Source organism: Rhinolophus hipposideros (assembly GCF_964194185.1).
Source record: "Rhinolophus hipposideros genome assembly, chromosome: 15".
In the NCBI taxonomy this organism is placed as follows: domain Eukaryota; kingdom Metazoa; phylum Chordata; class Mammalia; order Chiroptera; family Rhinolophidae; genus Rhinolophus; species Rhinolophus hipposideros.
The window spans coordinates 47,095,211-47,119,545 of NC_138061.1; the positions used below are offsets into that span (position 1 = coordinate 47,095,211).

Here is a 24,335-nt window from a genome sequence, read left to right on the forward strand (position 1 = left end):
CTCATTGTGGATGGATCATCAGGGAAGGCCTATCTGGGGAGGGAACACTTAAGCTGAGATCTGAGTGACAAAAAGGAGCTGAGTATGCAAAGAATTACCCCCCAAGAATGCAGGGAAGAGCATTCCTAAGCAAAGAAAACAAGTGCAAAGGTCAAGGAAGAGAGTACATTCTTTAATAATCTAAGAGAAATCCAGTGAAATTGAGGAGGTAGAGAATGGAACCCAGGTGAGGGTAAAAAGGTAGGTAGAAACCAGAGCATGAATGGTTTCGTAGGCCATAGTGAGGAGTTTGGGTTTTTAGTCCATGAACAACATGAAGGCTTTGATGTATTTTAATTAGGAATGTATTATTTGTCTGATTTTTGTTTTATAAAGAGAATTCTAAGGAATTAATTGATAAAATCTGTATCAGTTATCTGTCGTTGCTTAACAAATTGCCCCCAAATTTAGTTACTTCTGTTAACAAACATTTATTATCTCATAGAGTTTTAGTGGGTCAGTAATCTGAGTATAGCTTAGCAGGGTGCTTCTGGAAGAGGGTGTCTCATGAGTCTGAAAACTGCTGGGGAGTGTGGGGTGGGGCTGGAGGGCCTACTTCTCCTGTCATTTGCAGGAGCCTTTAGTTCCTTGATGGTTGTTTGCTAGAGGCCTCGCTTCCTTATACTAAGACTTCTTAAAGTGCTTTCTCATGTCATGGCAGCTTGGTTTCCCCCAGAGTGAGTCAATTAAAAAATAACATGGAGGAAGCCACAATGTCTTTTGTGACATTGGCCTTGGAAGTTGCTATGCAAGTGAACCCTATTCAGTGTAGGGGGGCAATATGCAAGGGCACTAATACTAGGTGGTGGTGATCATTCGGGACATTTTGGAGACTGGCTACCATGTATCTCTTCTTCACTAAAAATAACATGTTTAGGACACTACATTGGCTTAGTAAAAATATGTCTATCTTAGCTCTATCCAATATATCTAACATCTGTTAATAACACATCTAATCTCTCCACCTTAGCTCTATTTTCTCTAAAGGTGAAATCCTTTAATTTGTGAATCTTCATTCACAAAATAATGTTATTAAGCATTAACATTTTTCACTGTAGAATATATCAGTAGGTTCATGAAACATAAATGTACAGTTTACCTATAATTATAAAATGACCATTCATGAAACAACTACCCAGGTCAAAAATAGATCATTCTTAGATTCCCAGAAGCCCCAAGAACTTCCCATCCTGACTTTTGTGTTAATAGTTTTCATGCTTTGCCCCCACTTAAGTATTTCTCAACAGTATCATTTTACTTTGTTCTTTTGTATATTCACCCCACACAGCCCCTTCACATTTGCTAAAATAAATGGCAGGGATTGGTTCCCAGTATTTGGCACTGATAGTTAACATAGGTTCATTAATCTATATCTGTTAATTATTTCTGAATTATTTACTTATTTGCCTATGAAGTAACAAAAGCCAAAAGGACGTGGCAGCTGGCTTTCCCTAGAGGAAGTGCTCCAAAAGAGCAGGGTAGCTGGGTTAAATTGGTGGGATTTTGGATGATTCTTCCTTCCTGCCTTTCAAACCTTCTCTAATGTAATAATAATAATTACACTGATAATAGTTACGCTGATAGAATTTTGGTATATATTTATTTATGAAAATAAGTATGAAGTCTAGCTTAAAGATTTTGGTAGCATCTTTCTGTTAAAGTACTCTTATTGGTTTAACTCTTCTTGAAGCGTTCTTAGACACACAGAAGAGTATTTAGCATTTTCCATGAAGCAGCTGTAGGAAAACTGCTTTCCTATTTTCCTCTTGGCAATATTTATTTGAGAATAAATAGAACATTTTCATATATACTGATAAATATCTGGCACATTTCACAAATACAAAACAATCCAGAGATAAAGAATGAAATAAAGCATGGTTGCTAAGCAACTTACTGAAAATTTTGACATCTACCTCGGACAATTCAAAAGTATTAATCTTGATAGCAAAACCAAGAATTGAGTCTGTATATCTGTGAGAAAGAAATAGGTCTCATAAATGTTTATGTATGTTAGAAAAATCATGACGGTAATCAAACTTTTTGCAAACTTGCCAGATTATCTTATCTAAAATACTCCTATTGTTCATGGTTAGGGCCTGGAGCAATGCCCAGCTCGTAGTCAACACTCAACACAAATTTTTGTTGAGTTAATGCATGTGGGGCTTAAATAAGACAATTTTAGAGTATTGAATATTTTGAATTTGAATTTGTATCTTAAAATAGTATGGCTGTGGCATTCATTATTAGCTCTTCTGAGGCATGCGTAACTTTTGAGTATTAGAACTAATAGTCTGCTGAAGTTGTCCACCCCAAACTTGAACTTTTGATAGAAGTTAAATGAAAAATAGAAAGAATTCGGTCTCTCAATAATCTACATAGTTTTTAGGACTTTACAAGCAGATTATTTTGCACAGCACTAAGGCAATGAGTCTTACATATGGATGCTATATGCAGGAATGAAATAAAAGGAGAGGAAATGAACATCAATTATTTTAAACTAAGGAATCTGATAAACATTCAACTAGTGGATTGCATTGCTCCAAATTTATGTTTCATGTTGCATAGTGTACATTTGTCCCATATTTAATATTAAATTAAACTAACTCAAATCAAACATTGTATGATTTTTATATGTACATTTTATTCATCTCTGTGTGCAGACTTATGTTTGTTAATAGTGGTTGAATTCTTTTCTATTTTTATTGTGCTGCACTTACCTCCTTCACTTGAAGGAGAGGTTTGTTGCTTCTTTTTCATGGTCACACACCTGACAGCAAATTCTAACTGGGCAGCAAACCTTTCTGAACCATTCTCACCTTAACACTGTTTTATTCTGTTCTTGAAATGTTTCTTTGCCAGGTAGTCATTAATTGTTCGCCTTTTGCGGATGTTTTATACTCTTCTATCTACTGTCACTTTAAATCTTGCCGAGGACTATTTATGTTGTATTCAGTAGATTTTGGTGGAAAGGGTGATGTAGTTTCTTGGATACACTAGGCTCTATTAACTCCCTATACTACTCCTCTCCTCTCCCCAGTGAGTCTTGGGGGTGATGGCAGGAGTAGAGAGAAGAATTCAAACAGGCTGCCCAGTCGGCTCCTGTGTCAGAGCAATTCATACCAGACACCAGTTGGTGAGTCGCCTCTGTAGGATTGTTTATTACAGTAGAACAGGTGTGGCAAAGAATATATACAAGTGAATATTTTATTGCATACACTGGTCTGATGTTTACCAGAGATTTTGGGATGAGGTATAAACCAAGCCGAAGTATCCAAAAGTATTGAAACCATCTTGCCTGGATTTATACAATAATATAATCTTCAGAGACTCCTTTTTTTGGTCCCTCTGTTCCAAGGTTCTGCCAATTGTCTTCCTCAGTTGTCTTTGGGCTGTACCATGGTGCTACTTATCTCTGTGCCCATATCAGATCCTCTTTGTATATTACCATGTCACGTAATAAAGGGAGTAGCTCGAGTTCTGGCTTATGTATTCGGTACCTGTGGTATCTTGCTAATGTGAGAAAACCGTTTTATGCTTCAGTGATGATAATTAGGCATCGGCCAAGAAGTTGATGTTAAACTGACATATTTTTCACTGCCTTTTTTGGTTGTAAAATATATTTTTCTTCACTTAAGTCTATTGTCTACTAACATACCATTAGAACTACTTTTATGTTAGCTTACTTGCTTATAGAGTTCATTTTTGAAGGAAACTTTCTTCAACTATAATATACACAAAGTACACATGTCATAAATGTACAACCCATCCCAGTGAAGTTTTACAAAGTGAACACACCCATGTAACCACCACCCAGATCAAGAAATAAATCATTACCACCATTCCAGAACACCCCCCATGCATCCAGTTATTATTGCCCACAAGGGCTTAAGTTCATTTTTTTTCTTTAATAATGTTCCTTTTTTTTTTTTTTTTTTTTTAAGATTTTATTGGGGAAGGGGAACAGGACTTTGGAGAACAGTGTGTACTTCCAGGCCTTTTTTCCAAGTTAAGTTGTTGTCCTTTCAATCTTACTTGTGGAGGGTGCCATTCAGCTTCAAGTTGTTGTCCTTTCAGTCTTAGTTGTGGAGGCTGCAGCTCAGCTCCAGGTCCAGTTGCCGTTTTCTAATTGCAGGGTGCACAGCCCACCATCCCTTGCGGGAGTCGAACCGGCAACCTTGTGGTTGAGAGGACACACTCCAGCCAACTGAGCCATTAGGGAGCTCAGCGGCAGCTCAGCTCAAGGTGCCGTGTTCAATCTTAGTTGCAGGGGGCACTGCCCACCATCCCTTGCGGGAGTCGAGGAAATCGAACTGGCAACCTTGTGGTTGAGAGGATGCGCTCCAACCAACTGAGCCATCCTGGAGGCAGCTCAGCTCAAGGTGCCGTGTTCAATCTCAGTTGTAGGGGCCTGAGCCCACCATCCCTTGCGGAACTTGAGGAGTTGAACCTTGTGGTTGAGAGCCCACTGGCCCATGTGGGAATCAAACCAGCAGCCTTCAGAGTTAGGAGCACGGAGCTACAACCACCTGAGCCACCAGGCCGGCCCCTTTACCTTTCACTTTTAGATCTACAGTATAACTCAAGTTACTCATGTACAGTAGGGGTCAAGATTGATTCCCCCCCATATGGATATATACAGTACCATATGGAAAGGACTACTTTTTGCATTGTACTTCAGTGTCATCTTGATTGTGTCAGGTGATCATATTTATATGGATCTCCTGAATTCTCTAGTCCATTAATCTCTTTGTCTAACACCACACCGATAATAAACTATCTTACTTACAATAGCTTTACAATAGATGTTGATATCTTGTTAATCATTTTCTTCATCTTTGTTCCTTTTCTTGGCTCTTTCGTCTTTTGCATTTTCATATAAACAAGTTTGCCAATTTTCACTCAAAATAAACTAATAGCATTTGATTAGGATTACATGAAATCTGGAAAGCAATTTAGGGAAAATTGACGTTACAATGATGACTACTGTATGAACATGATGTCTCTCTCCATGTATTTAGGTCTCCTTTAATTTCTTTCAATAATTCATTTACAGTTTTTCAGTGTCTTGCACAGTTTTAATACTTGTCTTACTTGGTTAAGACTGCTATGAAAAACCACTAGACTGGGTGGCTTAAAAACAACAGAAAAGTGTTTCTCACAGTTGTGAGGTTTAGGAGTCTGAGATGAGGGTGGCAGCATGGTCTGGTGAGGGCTCTCTTTCTTCTTGTCTTGTCTTCACATGGTTGAAGCAGCTGCGGAGTTCTGTTGAATCTCTTTTATTATAAGAACACTAATCCCACTCATCAGTGCTTCCCACCTATGACCTAATCACCTCCCAAAGGTTCTACCTCCTAGTAACATCACATAGGGGTTTAGGTTTTAATATATGAATTTTGAGTAGACATAAATGTCCATATCATAACAATACTTAAGAAATTTGTTGAACCTAAATCTGAATTTAGAGACTCATCATGCTTAATTTCCTATTGTTCGCTGAAGAAAATTTGGAAAAATCTGGAAAAAGCACAAATACCATGGATAAATAGCATTTTTCATACAAACAGTGGATCAATATTTTGTTGGTTTGACAACGTGAAAAATATCTGGTATAATATTTTTTATACAATATATCTCATTTTGTATTTAAGCTTATTTGAAAGCAAATGTATTCTTATTTGGCTGTAAAAGGACATATAAATATAGAAAAAAATTTTAATGTAAATAATTGTGTTTAGGGGGAAGGTCCTAAAACCAACTCTACTCAAGGGATGCCTTGGTAGCAATGATTGTTAACCATCTGGAGTGACAGAAGAAAGTGATATTGGGTAACTAACATCTTAAGAAGTTTCATCTCAAGTTTATATAATATTATTACGACAACAAAAATGGAATATTATGCTATTGGTTGCTCCATTTTGGTAGCAGGGGTGGGTAGTTTTATCAGTTACTGATATGTACTGATTAATGTGGTCAGTCTCTGCTCTGTAAATTTGTAGTATAAGGAGGGGATTTTAAACACAGTTGGATGATTTCATATTGTGTCAACATTTTTATGTAATTTTTTTTTGATTAACAGTAGGAACATTGGGCAGTATTTTAAATACTTTTGAAGTCTTTGTAGCACCCCACGGGAGTGATGTAGTGTAAGCTAAATGGATAAATATTCAAAATTAATTGTTGTGTTTTGCATTCACCATGTCAGCTCGACCACTTTAATCTTATGATATAATGGGTATCATAAATCCTGGTGATGGCGTGGAGAAAAATCACAGGAATTGCAGGAACGTTGCTTTATATATTGATTAATCTTTTTAATAAAAGCATTCACTCAAGGAAAAGATCCATAACTTTCCTCAGATGCTAAATTTCGTTGCTCAAGTTTATTTTCAATATTGGTTATTTTCATCTAGCTGGATTTGTCCTGTTATGACATTTATAGGCGAGTAGAGCAGGTAGTTAGGTTCTTTTCCACAGGATCCTCTGTTGTCTTTTTTGCAGAATTGTTATCAGCAGTAAAATAAACACAGACTGCTTTGGTCTACTTTCACAAATAACAACCACATAGCACAGATTTCTGTTCTACCTGTTTGTTAGTCAAGTATTACCTGGGATGCTCTGTGATGAGTTGTATAGGAGGGAAGCTAGTTTGACAACTGAAGGTCTTTTAGGCCTCAACCCTTTGAGAAATAGTAATTTAACAAACATAACAAAATGCAGTAATATAGAGCTTTTAAAAGCAACATGCATTGTATTTGACTTTACAGTTCTTGTGTTCTGTAAATGAATGCATTCTGCGTTTGCAGGTTTTAAGAAGAAGCAGTGATGAAGAAAAAGTTCTTTGTTTGGTTCGGCAGCGTACAGGCCACCACTGTCCAACAGCTGTGATGGTGGTGCTCATCATGGTATGGGACGGCATCCCTCTTCCGATGGCAGACAAATTGTACATGGAGCTTACCGAAAATCTAAAGTCATACAATGGTCATCCCACAGACCGCAGATGCACTCTCAATGAAAAGTAATCAAATCTGTTTTGTACTGTTTTGACATTCAGACTGTTACTATATAAGGTTAAATTGTTAATTAGCAAATACATATATGGAAGAACAGGATTTTAGATATTCTGCAACTAAAAAAATATATGAACATTTCTTTTTTTAGAGAGACTTGGTTTCATAGTGAGTTATGACCATTCTCTGTTAGTATATTCTTTTATTGCTTCTTTCTTTGATACCTGATACCACTCACCCCAAGAGCCTGGAGCAGAGGGAATTTCCATAAAGGAAAGAAAGGCTCTTCTACAGCGAATTACCATTTTACATTTCCTCTAGCAATGTAAGCGACTATCTCTTTTCGTACAGTTTTGCCAAAAACTTACATTTTTGCCCATTTAATAGGTGATAAATAGTTGTCAGTTTACTTTTGATTTGCATTTTTCATGTTGTGAATATTTTTTCATATGGATAAAAGCTATTTGCCATTCTTTTTGTTTGTTTTTGGTCAATCATCTGTTAATTATTCCACCCCATATTTCTAAAGAATTGTTCATTGTAGTAGAAATAACTTTTACATATTGGGAAAATAAACCCATTGTGATATAATTTCTGAATGGTTTTGCCAGTTTAACATTTGTCTTTTTACTTTTCCTATGTCATCTTTTGCAAAAGTTTTCTTTTTTGAAACTATTTTTCCCTTATTTGTATTTCAATTTTGAGTGGTATTTTAGGACCTTATTTTTTTCACAAGTTGAAGAATAATTCACCTACGTTTTCTTATAGTACTTGTTGAAATCATGAATATTTAAAAATATAAATCTCGGGCCGGCCCGGTGGCGCAGGCGGTTAGAGCTCCATGCTCCTAACTCCGAAGGCTGCCGGTTCGATTCCCACATGGGCCAGTGGGCTCTCAACAACCAAAAAAATAAATAAATAAATAAATAAAAAATAAAATTAAAAAAAAAAAAAAATATATATATATATAAATCTCTGATGTATTTAAAATTTATGTCGGTCAGTAGTGGGAAGAGGAGTTCCCTTTCTGTCCTTTTTTCCGTTTATCCCCATTTATCCCACACTACTTTCTAAAGAGTACTTCTTTTTTCCTTGATTTGAAATGCTACTTAACTGTACACAAATATTTTATATGTAATGGACTCCTCTCTTGTAATTGAATTCTGTATCATTGTCCTGGCTTTTCAGGTAGTTAGTACCACATTTTTTTAAATTACAGAAGTTTTATAATACATTTTCATATTCGATGGGACTAGCTTGCCAATCTTGTTCTTTTTCAAGGCTTTGTCATTCTTTTTTTCTTTGTGCTTCCAAATAAACTTCATAATCAATTGTGTAGCTTTAAGATAAACCTAATGATATTTCCATGGGATTGCATTAATTTATAATAAACTGACATCTTTATGATATTGAATCTTCCTATCCCATAACATGGTTTTTCTTTCCATGTGTACAAGTTTACTTGTGTATCCTTCAAGTGTGTTTTATGTAGCTTTCCTCATGTAGATAGGTCTCGCTCTTGTTTTTTTTTAAAGTAAAGTTGATTGGGGTGACAATTGTTAGTAAAGTTACATAGGATTCAGTGTACAATTCTGTAATACATCATCTATATATCACATTGTGTGTTCACCACTGAGAGTCAGTTCTCCTTCCATCACCATATATTTGAAGGGTCTCTTTTTTTTTTTTTAAAGAAATGTCATTATACAAAGCATAACAAAAATATATATTGTCCCCTCTCTCATTCACACACAAGGTTAATTTGTGTAACTTCCAGAGCGTTCCTTTATGCTTATATCATTTTGTTGTATTTTTCTTATCTTTCCAGTGCTACAAGTATATAATTTTTAATGTTTGCTAATTATTTTATTATGTGAATGCACAACAATAATGTTTTGTATGAAGGCACTGCTCTAAAGTATACACATATATTGTCTTAATTAATCTTCCCAAGAATCGAATAACATAAGTTTTATTCTATTTCACCCAATGTAGGTCTAGCCTGTTTTTTTAAAAAAGGTTTATATTTACTGAAAAGATATAGGAATACTTCATTGAACTCTTATATATCCCTACCTGGATTCCACAATTAAGTATGTTAACTTTGCACTTATACGCAAAGCCACACATACAAACATATTATTGATTTTTTTCTTTTTTCTTTCTGGATTATTTGTGAACCAGTTCACTTTATACCTTTTTCCCCTAAATAATACTTTAGAGGGTATTTCCTAAGAATGAAGATATTCTCTTACATAACCCCAGTACAATGATCAAAATCAGGAAATTGAACTGATAAAAATGCTAGATTGGGATGGCCGGTTAGCTCAGTTGGTTAGAGCATTGTGCTAATAACACCAAGGTTGCCTGTTCGATCCCAGAATGGGCCTCTGTGAGCTGTGTCCTCCTAAAAAAAAAAAAAAAATGCTTGATAAAAATGTAGATTATCTAATCTACAGTTCAGATTCAAATATCATCTATTTCCTAATAATATCCTGTATAGTAATTTTCCCCATCCAAGATTGTTCGATTAAGTTGTTTTATCTTTTGGTCTCCTATCCTTTTCTTTCAGTCCTTCGTCGTCTTTCAGGGCATTGACATTCTTCAGGGGAATGGGCTAATTTTGTAGACTGTAGCTCAGTTTTGGTTTGTCCAATTATTTCTTCCTGATTCAATTATGTTTAGGAATTATTGGCAGGAATACTATACTCAGTTCGTAATATTAGGACCTATTTAAATCAATTTGTCCCATTATCAGTGACATTGACTGTTTAGGATATTCTGCGGAAGCTCTTGTAGCTCTCACAATCTTTCACATTTCCGATGTTTTCAATTTTTAAATAACTGTCAATAGTTAAACTCCATTTTTCTCTCTTTCCCGTGTATTATTTCAGTGACATAAGCAAGTTACTGATTTTTCTATTTTGTTTGGCAACTTCGATTTCCTCTGCAATTTAAGTTTAACTTCTTTGATCCCATTTGTATGCCACTTCCTTATCAAGTTATTATAATATTTTGCCCCTTTAAAGCATTATCTTCCATCTTTGCAAGATTTAAAGGGAGTTAGAATATTTGAACTACTTCTTTCCTTTCTTTTGTGAAATCTTGAATGATCCTTTATGTATTCTTTTTTGTATTCAATGTTATCTTCCATATCTGGCTTTCTCCTCAGTTTCCCAAAAAAATCCTAATAGTTTTGATCTGTAAATTTCTATATTCTTTTCATTTAGTGTTATTTTTGAAATATGGCTTTTTACTGTTTTTTATTTTTGTTATTTTTATTGAGGTAATACTGGCTAATAATATACAAATTTCAGGTGTACAACAAAATAATTTAGTATCTATACTCTATTGAATGCTCATCACCATCTAAGACTAGTTTCCATATTGTTTGTATTTTTAAGTCATTACGGAGGGACTACATATATAATATTCGTAGTTTCAAGCATCATGCAAATAGGATCCAAAGAGTGTATGTTACTTCTTTGGTTTCATATCTTTGGATGTGTTTTCTAATCATTGTCATCCTTATGATAGAGTCCAGTTTAGAGCTTTAGAAATGCCCCCAAATGATAAAATTACCAAGTTGCTGAAATTGGCTTTCTGCTCAGTTTTTTATCTCGTGACATTCATAAAGGCTTTCTTTAAAATTGACAGTGATTTCATATGCAGTATAGATTATCCTTTATCAGTCCTCAAAGGATTATATCAATGTCATTTTACTTATGGTGGAGCTAAAGTCCAAGGAGGTTATGAGATGCTCTAGTTTTCATTTCTGATAGGGAATAGATCTAGGATGTAAAATGCAAGCCGCTCCTCAGATATCCCCCAGTCTAACAAGGGTGTGGATATTTTAGATCTGTATAGTGTTTGACCATTTATTTGGATTTACAATCTTGAACAAACATTTTAGTTAAAAATATAGTTAGCTTTGTTTTGTTAACATAACAGATAAAATAATTAATAAGAGATGTGTTAAATCAGTTCATTAGCCATCTACAGTCCTAAAGTTACATGAACCTGAAATTTTTTGTCTGAGGTATTGTCCTGGTTTATCAGTTTATTCCCTTGCAATTACCATCTTACAGTCGTACCTGTACATGTCAAGGAATTGATCCAGAGACTTGCGGAGCTTCATTCTCTTTTGGCTGTTCATGGAGTATGTATTTCAATGGCTGCAAATTTGGTAGAAGCCCAAGCCCTAGAAGATTTAGAATTGATCCAAGCTCTCCCTTACATGTAAGTGTCCTTTTTACTTTTGAATTCAACAATGATGATATAAGTACATTCCTTTAAACTGTTTTTAAATAGTAAAAGAAAACAAATAAAAACCCTAAATATTAAAAAGTAATGACAAAACAGTAAATATGTATATGTAAATAGTTTAAAATTCTAATTAGGTAAAGCCTTCAGCTGTCAACCCAAATTCCAATTGTCCTTGGCTCCCTGTTCCTTCTCCCCTAACCCCAGAGAGAATCATTATTAAAAGAATCTAGAATTTTATACCCAACCAAAGTAGGAAAAATAAATAAAACCATTTGCCAACATTTCAAAGACTCAGAAAGTTTACTACCCACAGAGCTACTATGAAAGAATTACTAAAGGACGTAATCCAGAAAGAAGATATATGAAACCGGAAGCAATCTGTCCGGGACACGAGGCCATGGTGAGCAAAGAAATTAGTCAACCTTACTGTTAAGTTTAAATAAGTTGAGTACTTACACTTTTAAATTAAAAATATCAACCTATAAGTATAATTCCATATTCTTAACAACTCAGGGGTGGGTAGGCAATGGGAGAGGGGTGGGGCACCTATAAGAACTAAGTATGGTAATGTTTTCTACTTTGTTTGGAGTGGGGTGGATTTAGATACTTATTAAATCTAAGATCAGTGTTTTTCAAACTTTGAGCTGTGACCAAAAGTATAAAAAACATTTTATATTACAAAACACTATACATAAGGTACATACAAGTAAATAATTAAAACATTCGGGAAAGGAGACTTAGCCGTATTATATGCAACAAAGAGAATATTTTAACAATTAAAAGTTAATATGTAATATAGTTACTGTTAAGAGTTAGTATGATGCAGTGTAATATTTTTTATAAAATTATACTTTTTTTTAAAATGCTAGTTGTGACCTACTAAACTGACTTCATGGCCCACTAATGAGTCATGACCCACAGCTTGAAAAACACTGCTCTAGATGTCAGAAAAACATATTTGAAAAAGTGCATGTTTGAAAATTTTTTAGATGAGTAGAAATAGAATTTATAGGGTTGAACTAATTGTGGGAAAATCTTTAAAAAGAAAACAATCCATCTATAAATCAGCAAAGGGAGTATACATAATCATTTGGACATAGGAAAAATAGAAAACAGAAAACGAAACAGAAGGAATTAATCCAACTATATCTGTAATACAATGAATATAACATTTTTCAAAAATGCTCAGGATTTTAATAAGTGATCCCTTTAAGAGGTAATTAAAATGATTTAGCATTTTCTAGAGTTCCATTCTACTGCAATAAAACAAGGAAAAGGAGAGAGAGAGAGCAAAAGAGAGAGGGAGAACTATCATTTACAGTACTGTAGAAGTCTAACAAGAAGGCATTAGACCTTTAAGGGGAAAAGTATAAAAATTCAGTAAGGGGTATATAAAATACCTGATAATGGAAAGATACCTTGTTCAAAGATCAGAACATTTGATAATGTGATGTCAGTTCTCCTTTAAAATTAACTGGTTAAGTTTTCTTTCCAAATATTATGTGATGAATTGTCTGTTAGTATGTAAATATATTAGTAATATTGACGTGACTGTTAAATTTTTATTCTATAATAGTAATACTATTATACAATTAATGAATGTGAGATCAGTTTTCTTAATGGTTATTATTGATAATGAATAACATATATATAGTGCTTATAATACAGGAAGAAGCTTTGCTCATTCCAGGAACTGACAGAAGGCCCCTATGAAGCACAGCAGGCAAGGGAAAGTGAGGTGCATGCAACATCCTTGTAAGCCATCCCAAGATTTTGGAAGATCATTGAAAGGTTTTAAGGAGGAGAGTGATATAATTACACTTCTCTTTTACAGAACTCTCTCTGCCTGCTTTGAATATGGATGGGAGTTGGGCAAGAGTGGGTTTAGCAAAATAAGCTAGCTATGAGAATCGTCCAGGGAAGGGATAATAGTTGCTTGGATTATGGTTGTGACAGGAAATAGTGAGCAGTGGTTGGTCTAGAAATATTTTTAAAAATAGACGGTGGTGCTTTTTCTTGACAAAGGGTATGCTAAAATAGTACCAGGTTTGTAGAGGAGAGTTGATAGTAAATTCATTTTGGACACAATGCGTTCGAGATTCCCCAAGGGTATTCCAAGTGGGATGTCAGTTCAATAATAAAAATCTGAAGCTTAAGGGGTGGTGGTGATCTGTGGTAATTGTGGCCATGCATGTGGATTTGATGGTCCTAGAGATCAGGTATAGGGTAGAGTAGAAAGATACTGGTTTGAGCCCCAACCAGTAATGATCTGATAAGAAGAAAACTTTTTATGTGACACACACACATTTATTCTAATGAAACAATTAGAAAGTCAGGATTTTTAAAATATGAACGAGTCTTCTATTTGTAAAATGATACCAGCAGTCAGCAATACAAGCTTTATCTGATTTGTTTCTCTTTGCCCACTTGTTTCAACATTTCCACCCAATAAATGAGGTTTTTTTGTAAGATGACAAATTATGCAGCCCGACTTGCGACAGTGGATGGTTCATAATACTCTACTACCAGTAAAACACAATTAACCCATACCCCACAGTATTTTAAGTTTAGAACACATAATCAACATATTTTCCATAGATATTAAATCATAATTCTAAAGTTTTCCCCAAATAAATGGAATAATTAATGTCAGAGTATAGCCAGGTTGTTTTTAAAGTAGAATCCTGACCTTTCTGCCTAGGTTAAGTTACATTAAGTAAAAGATAACTAAGTAGACAGATAAATGGAGCAGAGTAATCTAGATATAAACCTTATGTGCATGAATTTCTTTTTCAATAAACACACCAACATAAATCAGTAGGAAACCAAAAGGGTTATCACTGATGCTTTACAAGTTGCCAAGATTGAGGCTTGTTTCAAAGCACTCATGAATTAACTTCCCATGTCCGCATTGCTGTGTGACTTTGGCTTTTATAATAATCTGATACATACCAGAGGTGAACTGATCCATATGAAAGTCTTCTTTCTGTGTTCTTGGCATCCACCAAATTTCAAATGAGGCAGAAGTCTTAAACCTTCTTTAGTTCCTCCTTCATCCTCGTTCGCAGTTCCCCCCTTCAATTGTCTTCCTTAGATGTGACTGATCATTTTTACAAGTCTCTGGCTTGCTTTAGGATTATAATCCTTTCTGAAAAACTATCATAGTCATCTTTCAACTATTGTTTCCAAAGTCTTCCTTCTGTGCTTCATACCTCATTCTGTCATCAGTGACATTTTTAATAGAGACTCTTCTCATCACACTTTTCTTTTGAAAAAGTCTTATGTGTTTCTACTCGGTGGTACTTCAGAGTCTTGATAATGGTGTTTACCTTCCTCACAGTCCTACTGAATCTTCCTCAATTTGTAGCCTTTATGGTGTAGAAAACTGGTTTTAGACAACCATTTGCCCACTTATAACACTTGAAGCTCTTAGCACAGGATCTGATACATGGCATGTGCCTTAAGTGTATCACTCTCCCATCCCAGTTATAGAAAGTTGTTGCACTGTGTCAGAATTCTTTGCTTCCACATCTCCCTTTACCGGCAGCAACGTTATTTTGATTTAATTCCAGTGCCCAGTACCATTGAACAAATATAAAATATAGTTCTCGTTTTTAGCAACATGGGCAGTTTTACAAATTACCTCTAACACCATTTAGATTTCTAATTTGCTTATAACATAGAATTTTAATTTCAAAAGTCTGAATTAAAGCATAACAGTCACTAATGGTATAAATTTGAAAAAACAATCTGTCGTTTGCTATGGTGCCTCTTTTATCAGGGTAAGTATGAATTGTCTGTCAAGCACACATCAGCAGTGATTTATGATCCATTGTCACACCTTAAACTCATCTTACATGTCATTGGGAAGCAACTTTTATGGACTGTCTTTTCCTATAGGAAAAAAATCTGGAAGATAATTTACAGAATTTGGCTACACAATTAGCTCCAGTTTATAAGCAGTATGCTCCAGTTGCTTACCAGAACCAGGTATGTTTTAGAACCTTATATGGTACTCTTAAACATGGTTGAAATTTCTGTATAAACAAAATCAATTGTTAATAGAAAACCTTTCTAATTGGTACTTTGATGTATATTTATTTTTATTGGACAACTTGAAAATTATCTAGTACTTTTTAGAAATCTTGTTATTGTGGTACTTTAATTAAAACTCCAGACTGAAAGAATTATGATTATTTCTGGAAATAAAACTTATAAAAGCAGGAATAGGTGATTTGTTCAACACATGAAAATTAATCAATGTAATATACCATATTAATAGAACAACGGAGAAAAGCACATACCTCTATAGGTGCAGAAAAGGCAGTGAGTAATCCAACTAACTTTCATCATAAAAACACTCAACAAACTAATAACAGAAGGGAATTGCTTCAGCCTAACAAAGGATATCTATGAAAACCTCAGCACTAACATCATAATTAATTATAAAAGACTAAAAGCTTTTTGCCTAATATCTAGAACAAAATAACAATGTCTACTCTTGCCACTTCTATTAAACATACTAGAGATTCTAGTCAGGGTAATTAGACAAGTAAATGAAATCCATACTAAAAAAGAAGAGATAAAAGCATCTCTACTTGCCAATGGTATGATCCTGTATGTAGAAAATACTGAGACAGACAGACACACACACACACACATACACACACACACACACACACACACACACACACTATTAGAACTAAAGAGTTTAGCAAGGTTTCTGGATATAAGACCAATATGCAAAAATCACTATTTCTATACACTAGCAATAGACAAATCTAAAAGTGAATTTAAGAAAAACTAGGTCATCAAAATCTAAACATTTTGTGCTTCAAAAGGATATCATCAAGAAAATAAATGGAGGGCGGATGTTGGTCCCTGTGTACAAACTCCCAGCTATAAGATAAATAAAATTTGGGGATCTATTGCACACGTGAATTAATAATACTGTATTATATACTTAAAAGTTTGTAAGCGATCTTAAATGGTATCACTACACACAAAATAATTGTAATTATGTGAAGGGATTGAGATGTTAACTAACATTATTGTGGTAATCATTTTGCAATACATTCATATATCTAATCATCACATTGTATACCTTAATCTTACATATATTATATGTCAGTAGTAGCTAAATTAAGCTGGGGGGGCACAAATTAAAATAAGAGAGAACCACAGAATGGGAGAGAATATTTGCAAATCACATATCAGAAAAAGTAGAAAGTAAGTGTAAATATTTTTTTAATTTTAAACATAACCAGAGGTCCATATTTTTTAAATCTTTAATTGTATTATGAATAACATGCTCTCTGTTAAATTTAGCTTTTTATGTAAAATTTTCATAAATTCACTTTATTACTTGTTTGTGAATATGTATGTGTATCTACTTTTTATACATACTAAAAAGTCCACATACATGATTAATGATTAGTCTTTCTTCCTGGTGCAATGACATAGGCTACTCTCCGTGTTTATCCACCACCAGCAGGTATTAGGGTCCTCACCCTACCTGCAGTCGGTGATTTTCATTTTACCCATGGATTCTCAAACTCTACCATAATGATGCTAAACTACACAGTCAATGCAGTCATACACTGTAGTCTCAGAAATCTCAGAAATTATAAAATGTAATTGATTTAAGAACTTTGTCGGGAAATGAGTTTTAGTCTTTGCTGGATGTGATTCTGTCTCTTAAATGGCGTGTCATACATTATTTTTAGGTGGAATATGAACACGTTGCCCGAGAATGTCGGCTTGGCAGCAAAGAAGGTCGTCCTTTCTCTGGGGTCACTGCTTGCCTAGACTTCTGTGCCCACCCCCACAGAGACATTCACAACATGAATAATGGAAGCACTGTGGTATGTACCTGGGTGGCTTTTGATTCTAAAAGCTCCATTGCTATATATTCTTAGGTTGAAGTCCTTAAATATGATTGTCTTAACATCCTGTTTTTTGTTTGTTCCACCTGGTGTATATATCGATAGCATTAATTTAACTGATTATCTACATCCTTCCAAAAAGGTACAGAACTAGCCTTAAATTATTTTGTTGAAAGTCTTCAATTAGATACTTCATTGTGGTATGTTTGCTGACAGATAAGAGTACCTGATTATTCAAAGCAACGAGTCTATGTTATCAAACTGGTTGGTAGAAAGTTGAGGAACTGAATGTTTCTTTTTTCCCATTTGTATTTCATACGTAGTTTTTGTGAGGGAACTGTGCCAAATTTATCATCAGTTTCATGCATACTACTTTTTAGTTGCAGTGTGTATAAAGTTACATTAATATTCCAAAACTGTCAGAAATATTTGCATTTAGGTGTGCATACTATGTTTATAGACATGAAAAGAATCACATGACCTTAGTGTGAAGTCAATCAAGAGATACTTAATTAATTAGGTAGCAGACCTGGGGAAAATCATGCAACAACCCTTTTGTAAGGGAAAAGAGTTCGTTTGAGCTTTTTTTCAAGTAATTATTTTCCTTTTACCTAGTAAAACAGATTAATAGTGATCACCTCTGTTTTGCACTACACCTGTTTCTTTGATTGGTCCTGTATAAGAGACAGCTACAGGTTCTTACGGTGTGATTGGAAGTGCACAGCCTGACTCATCACTGTCAGTAAAGCCTGTCAGTAATAGCTGAAGGAGCTGAAATCACTTTTTTGCATATCAGTCCTCTCCACTGATTATGACTGTAGTCTTTGAAACCAATGCTATTTCTAGATATTGAAATTTTATAAATCTGTCCAGATGAATTTTAGCCAGAAAGTGGTTCACCATCATTGCTTCCTAGTACGTTTTACCTGAATTGCCTTGTTACAGTAATAGAATATCTATGATCAGGCTGGATTGGGCTCAGAGTCAAACTAAATTTTGTTCCTCTTCTTGGACTTCTGTCATGTTATTCAGTGCTTTTCTTCACTGTTGCTCTCATTACTCTTGTAAGAAGGCTCTTATCTAGAAGGTGGCATAATTCCAGATTTCCCCATCTTCAAAAACCTGAACTCTTGAAATTCTACTATCAAATCTTCCACCCTGTCTGTTTCCTCGGTCTTTCTAATTAGGTTCCTCATGTCTAGCTTTTGTCCCCTTCTTCATCTCCCTATGGACAAATAAAGTGATTGAACATTTACTGGTAGAATATTCAAATTTTTAACAATTATTTTTAAATTTTCAACAAATTGCACTCAAGAGAGTTCTGTATTTTAAGCCTTGCAGGTAAATGAGATCATAGATATTGAGAAAATAGTGTGACTTTTAAAAAATTTTAGTTTACCTTACTTTACCATCTGTATCCATCCAGTTCTATCAACCTTGAAAATCAAATCGGGCAATTTCATTTATTTCGAGTCTTAAAACACCTCTGCTGTCTTAGAAAGAGCTCTTAGTTCTAGGAAAATGTTTTTATTGAATAATAATGAAACCATTGGATATATTTTTAATGGGTCTTTAATGACATTTGAAAATTAATTATTATTAAAATATTAGTTTATGTAGAAAAGTATTAACATTAGCTGTCAACGGTCAGGAATTTTCTGTATATAGTTCTGTATATTTTCACTTCTCTACAATGTATAAAAGTAAAGTAGGGAAAAGGGCTGAAACAGGTTATATTCAAGACAATTTTTTTTTCTTCTTTTTTTTTTAAAACTATTTAAATGTATTTAAGAGTGTTTTTCCAGGAACCACCAGCTCCAAGTCAAGTAGCTGTTTCAATCTAGTTGTGGAGGCCACAGCTCACAGTGGCCCATGCTGAGATTAAATCGGCAATCTTGTTATTAAGATCACCACGCTCAATCAACTAAGCTAACCAGCGCCCGTAATTTGTTTTTCTTAAGAAATTATGACTTGAGCCTGCTGGGTAGCTCCGTGGGTTAGAGTGAGGTGCTTACAATACCAAAGTTGCCGATTCGATACCCACATAGGCCACTTTGAGCTGCACCCTCCACCACTAGATTGAAACAACTACTGTACTTGACTTCGAGCTGACGGGTCCTGGAAAAACACACTTAAAAAAAAATTATGACTTATTTGGAATTTAATTTTATTATATTTTAAACTATTGTAATTTAACAAATACTGTTTACTGCATAATAGAAATGAAAAAGATAAACCCGGATTCATGCTTTTGCTAATTGTGGATTATCATACACATTAGTCACTACAGTCATTCTATTATACAGCTACACTCTCACATATCAAAGCAATCAAGAAAATTCTCAATATCTAAGAAAAAGAAAATGAGGGCATGCAAAAGACTAAACATTGCTCGGGGCTCAGGGGTACCAAAGCCTTTAAATCAACTTTAGGCTTGCCACTGAAAAACACTCTTTGCCATTTCAAATATTGTACATAATGAGAGTTGATGGGCCCATCGAGATTCAGTTATTATAGTGTCTTTGAAACACTATAATAACTTTTGATCATTTCAACTAAAATTATGGGTTCTTCGTATTTGACACAAATGAGTTTACCATATTCATTGAAATATTAAAAATATAAAATACTCTTTAAATTATATATGTTGTTTTTTTTATAAAGGTATGTCTGTACTCCATGCTAAGCATTATACTCTGTGTCTGTTTCATGATAAACCATTCCATCGGAACAACACTGCAAATTCATTATTATAATCATTTTATAGAAGAGTGAAATTCACTATGAAAGGTTAGGTAAGTTGACCAAGGTCACCCACTTAGCAAGTGGCAGAATTGGAATTTGAATAAGGTTTGGCAGAGGACATCACAGCTCTCAGTCTTACACACACTGTATGTGTGAGGAAACTAAAGTGAGCAAGATGGCGTGTTAAAAATAAAAAACCTGACAGCTATTTTACAAGCAGTTGCTTTCCCCACTTTTCAGATATGGGACATAGAGTAATACCTGATTCTAAAAGAACTCGCCTCCCATTTCTCTTCACTAAACTTTTTTAAATTCTCAGGTTTTCCTGGACTTTTTAGTTTGATATTGCAAGTTTTAGGCAGAGGAGAAGAGGTTTGTGGGTACAAGGGAAAGTAGTTCTGCGGCAATAAAGTACTCAGGTACCGAGGACAAGATACATAATTTTCAGGGCCCTGTATAAAATAAAACTGTGGGACTTGATGTTCGAAAGGGAGGAAAAGTCATTTTCTACTGCAGTCTCTCTTAAATTGTCATGGAGTTTTTTTATTTCTCATTTAATGTCATATTTCTCAAGCATGGGGATACAATCAGGGTGAGCATAGTGCCTCACTGAGGCCTCGGGCCAGCCCTGTGACACGGTCCCTGTGGTTCTTGTGCCCTAATTCTTATCATGCCTGTGCCCAAGAGTGGGAGAGCTGCCAGCCAAGAGCGCATTCTGGAGTGGGATGGATATGGTGGAAGGCAAGAGGAAGGATAGCATCTATGCTGGGGCTCTTAGCCCGTGGCTGACGATCAGTTGTCCTGAAACTTCACTTACAAAGCACATGTCCAAATATAAAATTACTAATAACTTCAAGACAGCCGCCACAGAGAATCCATTAAACACCAGGACTCCTGAGTGCAGAATGCTTTGCAAGTCTGTTGCTCCCCTAACTGAAGCCAGCCATGCTTATAGGATACCTGCCTGGGAATAGGCGATAGTTGCCGGGTTCCTTCCATTCACTTGCCTGGTCCTTATTTTATACTTATTTAGCTCATTAGTTTCTCTGCTTCACCGTGTCATTTTTCTTTTTTCTGCTCTTTTCCTATTACATTTCTTTTTTATTTTCTTTTTCTTTTTTTATAAGTTTGTTTCTGCTTTGTTTACTTTGTTCTTTAGGTTCCACATACAAGCAAAATCACATTGCATCTGTCTTTCTCTGTCTCACATCCTCCACACAGCACAATTCCCTCCAGGTCCATCCATGCTGTCACAAATGGCAAGGACCTATTGCCTTCCCTAGCTGAGCAATATTCCATTGTATACATGTACCACCTCCACTTTATCCATTCATCCAAGGACAGATACCCAGGCTGCCCCCACATCTTGGCTATTGTAAATAATGCTGCAGTGACCATATGAGTACACATGTCCCCTCAAAGTAGCATTTTGTGTTTATATAAATACCCTCATCAAGATAGAATTTTCTTAAGATGTCCCATTTCACATTCAAAGAATGATAGGCAAACTTATTGATATGTTCCTACCTAGTATACAAGCAAAATGGAGCAGCAAGATAGAATTTATCAAGGTAAGGGCAGCCAGTTAGCTCAGTTGGTTAGAGCGTGGTGCTCTTAACAACAAGATTGCTGGTTCGATCCCCACATGGGCCACTGTGAGCTGCGCCCTCCACAACTAGATTGAAACAACTACTTGATGTGGAGCTGATGGGTCCTGGAAATACATACTTAAAATAAATGTTAAAAAAAGAAAAAGAAAAGAAGAATTTACCAAGGTAAATATTTTAGTTAATTTTTTTAGCTATTAGAATATAAGTCCTTCTAGAAAAGGAAATCATCCTTACAAGAAGGGCAGAAAAAATATGTATAGATAAATTCCACTTATAGATAGAAGTCAAAAAATCCTAGAAGAAAACATAGCAATTTAGAAAATGCATCATAATTTAACCTTCCACTCGAGGAATGTGACATTATGTAAATATTAAGAAATAGGCTAAAGTAATATCTTCTTAACAGTTCATATTTAATATGAAGGCAGTAAGCAATTCAGCAACCGTTAGTTAAATAAGGTGGAGTGTAACATAAAGAAAGCTTAATATTTAAAACACACGTATTATAAAATACATAAACATGTACAATATCATTTACTTAAAAATCAACTCAGAATTACACTGGTCTGCTTAGAATTGATAAGTTACTAGAATTAAATAGTGTTGGGTGGCTTGATATATAAGACATTTGTCCAAAGTTAATGTACCAGCAATAACCAATTGAAAATAAAATGGGAATACAGATCCCTTTCACTATGGCAACAATAAGAAGATAGTAATAGTTATGATGAATGTGTTCATTTCATGCTTTTTTCCTATCAGGTCTGTACTTTAACACGAGAAGATAACCGCTTGTTGGGTGTTATTCCACAAGATGAGCAGCTGCATGTGCTACCGCTTTATAAACTTTCAGACACAGATGAGTTTGGCTCAAGGGAAGGAATAGAAGCCAAGGTCAGATCTGGAGCCATTGAAGTCCTCACACCCCGCCGCAAGAAAAGAACATGTTTTACTCAGCCAGTTCCTCGTTCTGGGAAGAAGAGAGCAGCGATGATGACAGAGGTTCTCGCTCATAAGATCAGGGCTGTGGAGAAGAAATTCATTCCTCGAATCAAGCGGAAGAATAACTCGACGACAAACAACAGTAAGGCTTCATTGCTACTGCCTTTAGGTGAGGCCTATGGACCCAGCTAATGTACTGCGCTCAATTTTCATTGTTGGAAGTTTGAGGTTACCTTTGTACCTTATTCTTCCTTTCTTTTCTGTTTACTACTGTCTTAGGAACGAAACATTATGAAAAGAAAAATTTTTGGTTAGATAGCAATTAATTAGGTTAGCTAATTGTTCTTAAAGCTCATCTGTTTGTCTTTTGTTTTTCTTTTGTATGTATTCTTCATTTTTTTTATAGCTCATTTGTTTTTAATTTAGCTTGCTTAGTTGTCAAACCATGACACTGAACATATTTCTACATACTTACCCAAATCAAAAGTCAACAAAAAAGTGACCCATCTGTATTTTTTAGTATTTTTTTCTACCTATGCTTTAAAAACAAACATGTTCTTATTTATTGTTCCCCCTCAGTTTTGAAGCCCTACTCCTCCTGAAATGACAGCACTTCCTTGAAGTCTTCCTTAATCGCCTTTACCATCAATTTAAGTAATCTCGTCAACAAATATTACTGAACACCACTGTAAAGTGTTCTAAGTATTGGAAATACAGCTGTGAAAAAGAGGGAAGATTCACGGTGTGAGGGATGTAAAAATAAAATAAAATAAAATAAAACTATAAAAAAAAAAAAAAAGAGGGAAGATAGTCCTGTAAAAGAATTCTGTTAAATAGGGTTGTGAGAAGGATACATTTGAGAAAAGTTCTAAAGGAAATAAGAATCAGCAGTATTTTTATTTGGAGAAAGCATTCCAAGCAGAGAAAATGAGAAGTGCAAAAGTCAGGAGGCAGGAATTTACCTGAATACTTGATGTAAGCAAGGGGGCCAGTGTAGCTGAAGTGAAGTTTGAAATGGGGAGAATAGTAGGAATTGAGATCAGCAAGTTAAGAGTGGGTTTGAGAAATCTCAAGCTTTGTAAAGTGCTGTAAAGACTTTGGCCTTTACTGTGAATGAGTAAGTTACTGGAGATTTCAGAATAGAGTAGGGGTATGATGTGACTCAAACCTGACATTCTGGTTATTGGATTAGAACTAGAGTGAACTCTGGCAGAGAATAGAAAAGTAGTGTGATCATGTAGAGGGTATCCTAAACACTCAGGAGAGAGATGATGAAACTTGGACCAGAGTGGTTAATGAGGGGAACATCAGAAATGTCTGATGCTGGATGTGTTTTGAAGGTAGAGTCAACAGGACTTCAGATAGATTAAAGCTGGAGTGTGGACAAAAAGAAGTGTCATGGTTCACCCTGACATTATTGACCTGAAGAAACTGGAAGATGGAGAAATTTACCAACATATCATGAGGAATGGGGAGACAAGAACAGATTTGGAAAGATGTAGAGGGAGATGGGAAGCTCAATTTTCGACATGTCAAGTTCAAGATACCTGTCCGACATTCAAGTCTAGATGTTAGGTAAGCAGTTGAATAAGAGTGTAGTTCAGAGAAGACAGAGGTTCAGGCTGGAGATATAATTTAGGTGGTCAACTGCATAGAGATAGTATCTAAGCCATGAGAATGAATAAAATCACAGAAAAACTGAAGATAGAAAAGAAATTTGATCAAGGAGAAGTCCTGAGAAGTCTCAATTTGTAGAGGCTTCGGAGATGAGGATAGACTAACAAGAGTGACTTGGTATGTCTGGGGAGGTAGAAGTGAAACCATCAGAGTGTGGTGTTTCA

General features: G+C 35.1%; 1 protein-coding gene across 7 annotated transcripts in view; it reads left to right on the forward strand.

The window, feature by feature from the left end:
* Nucleotides 1–24,335, forward strand: part of TET1 (tet methylcytosine dioxygenase 1) — a 105,723-nt gene that overhangs the window by 69,373 nt on the left and 12,015 nt on the right. For 4 of the 7 annotated variants that reach the window (XM_081075389.1, XM_081075394.1, XM_081075393.1 and 1 more), the window contains 6 exons: nt 6,843–7,054; nt 11,135–11,285; nt 11,626–11,712; nt 15,213–15,302; nt 17,039–17,176; nt 22,315–22,663. In XM_081075389.1, coding sequence (XP_080931515.1) covers nt 6,843–7,054; nt 11,135–11,285; nt 11,626–11,712; nt 15,213–15,302; nt 17,039–17,176; nt 22,315–22,663 — 1,027 coding nt within the window. The remainder of the gene's footprint in view (nt 1–6,842; nt 7,055–11,134; nt 11,286–11,625; nt 11,713–15,212; nt 15,303–17,038; nt 17,177–22,314; nt 22,664–24,335) is intronic. The other 3 variants (XM_081075391.1, XM_081075395.1, XM_081075390.1) reach the window with 2 other exon arrangements.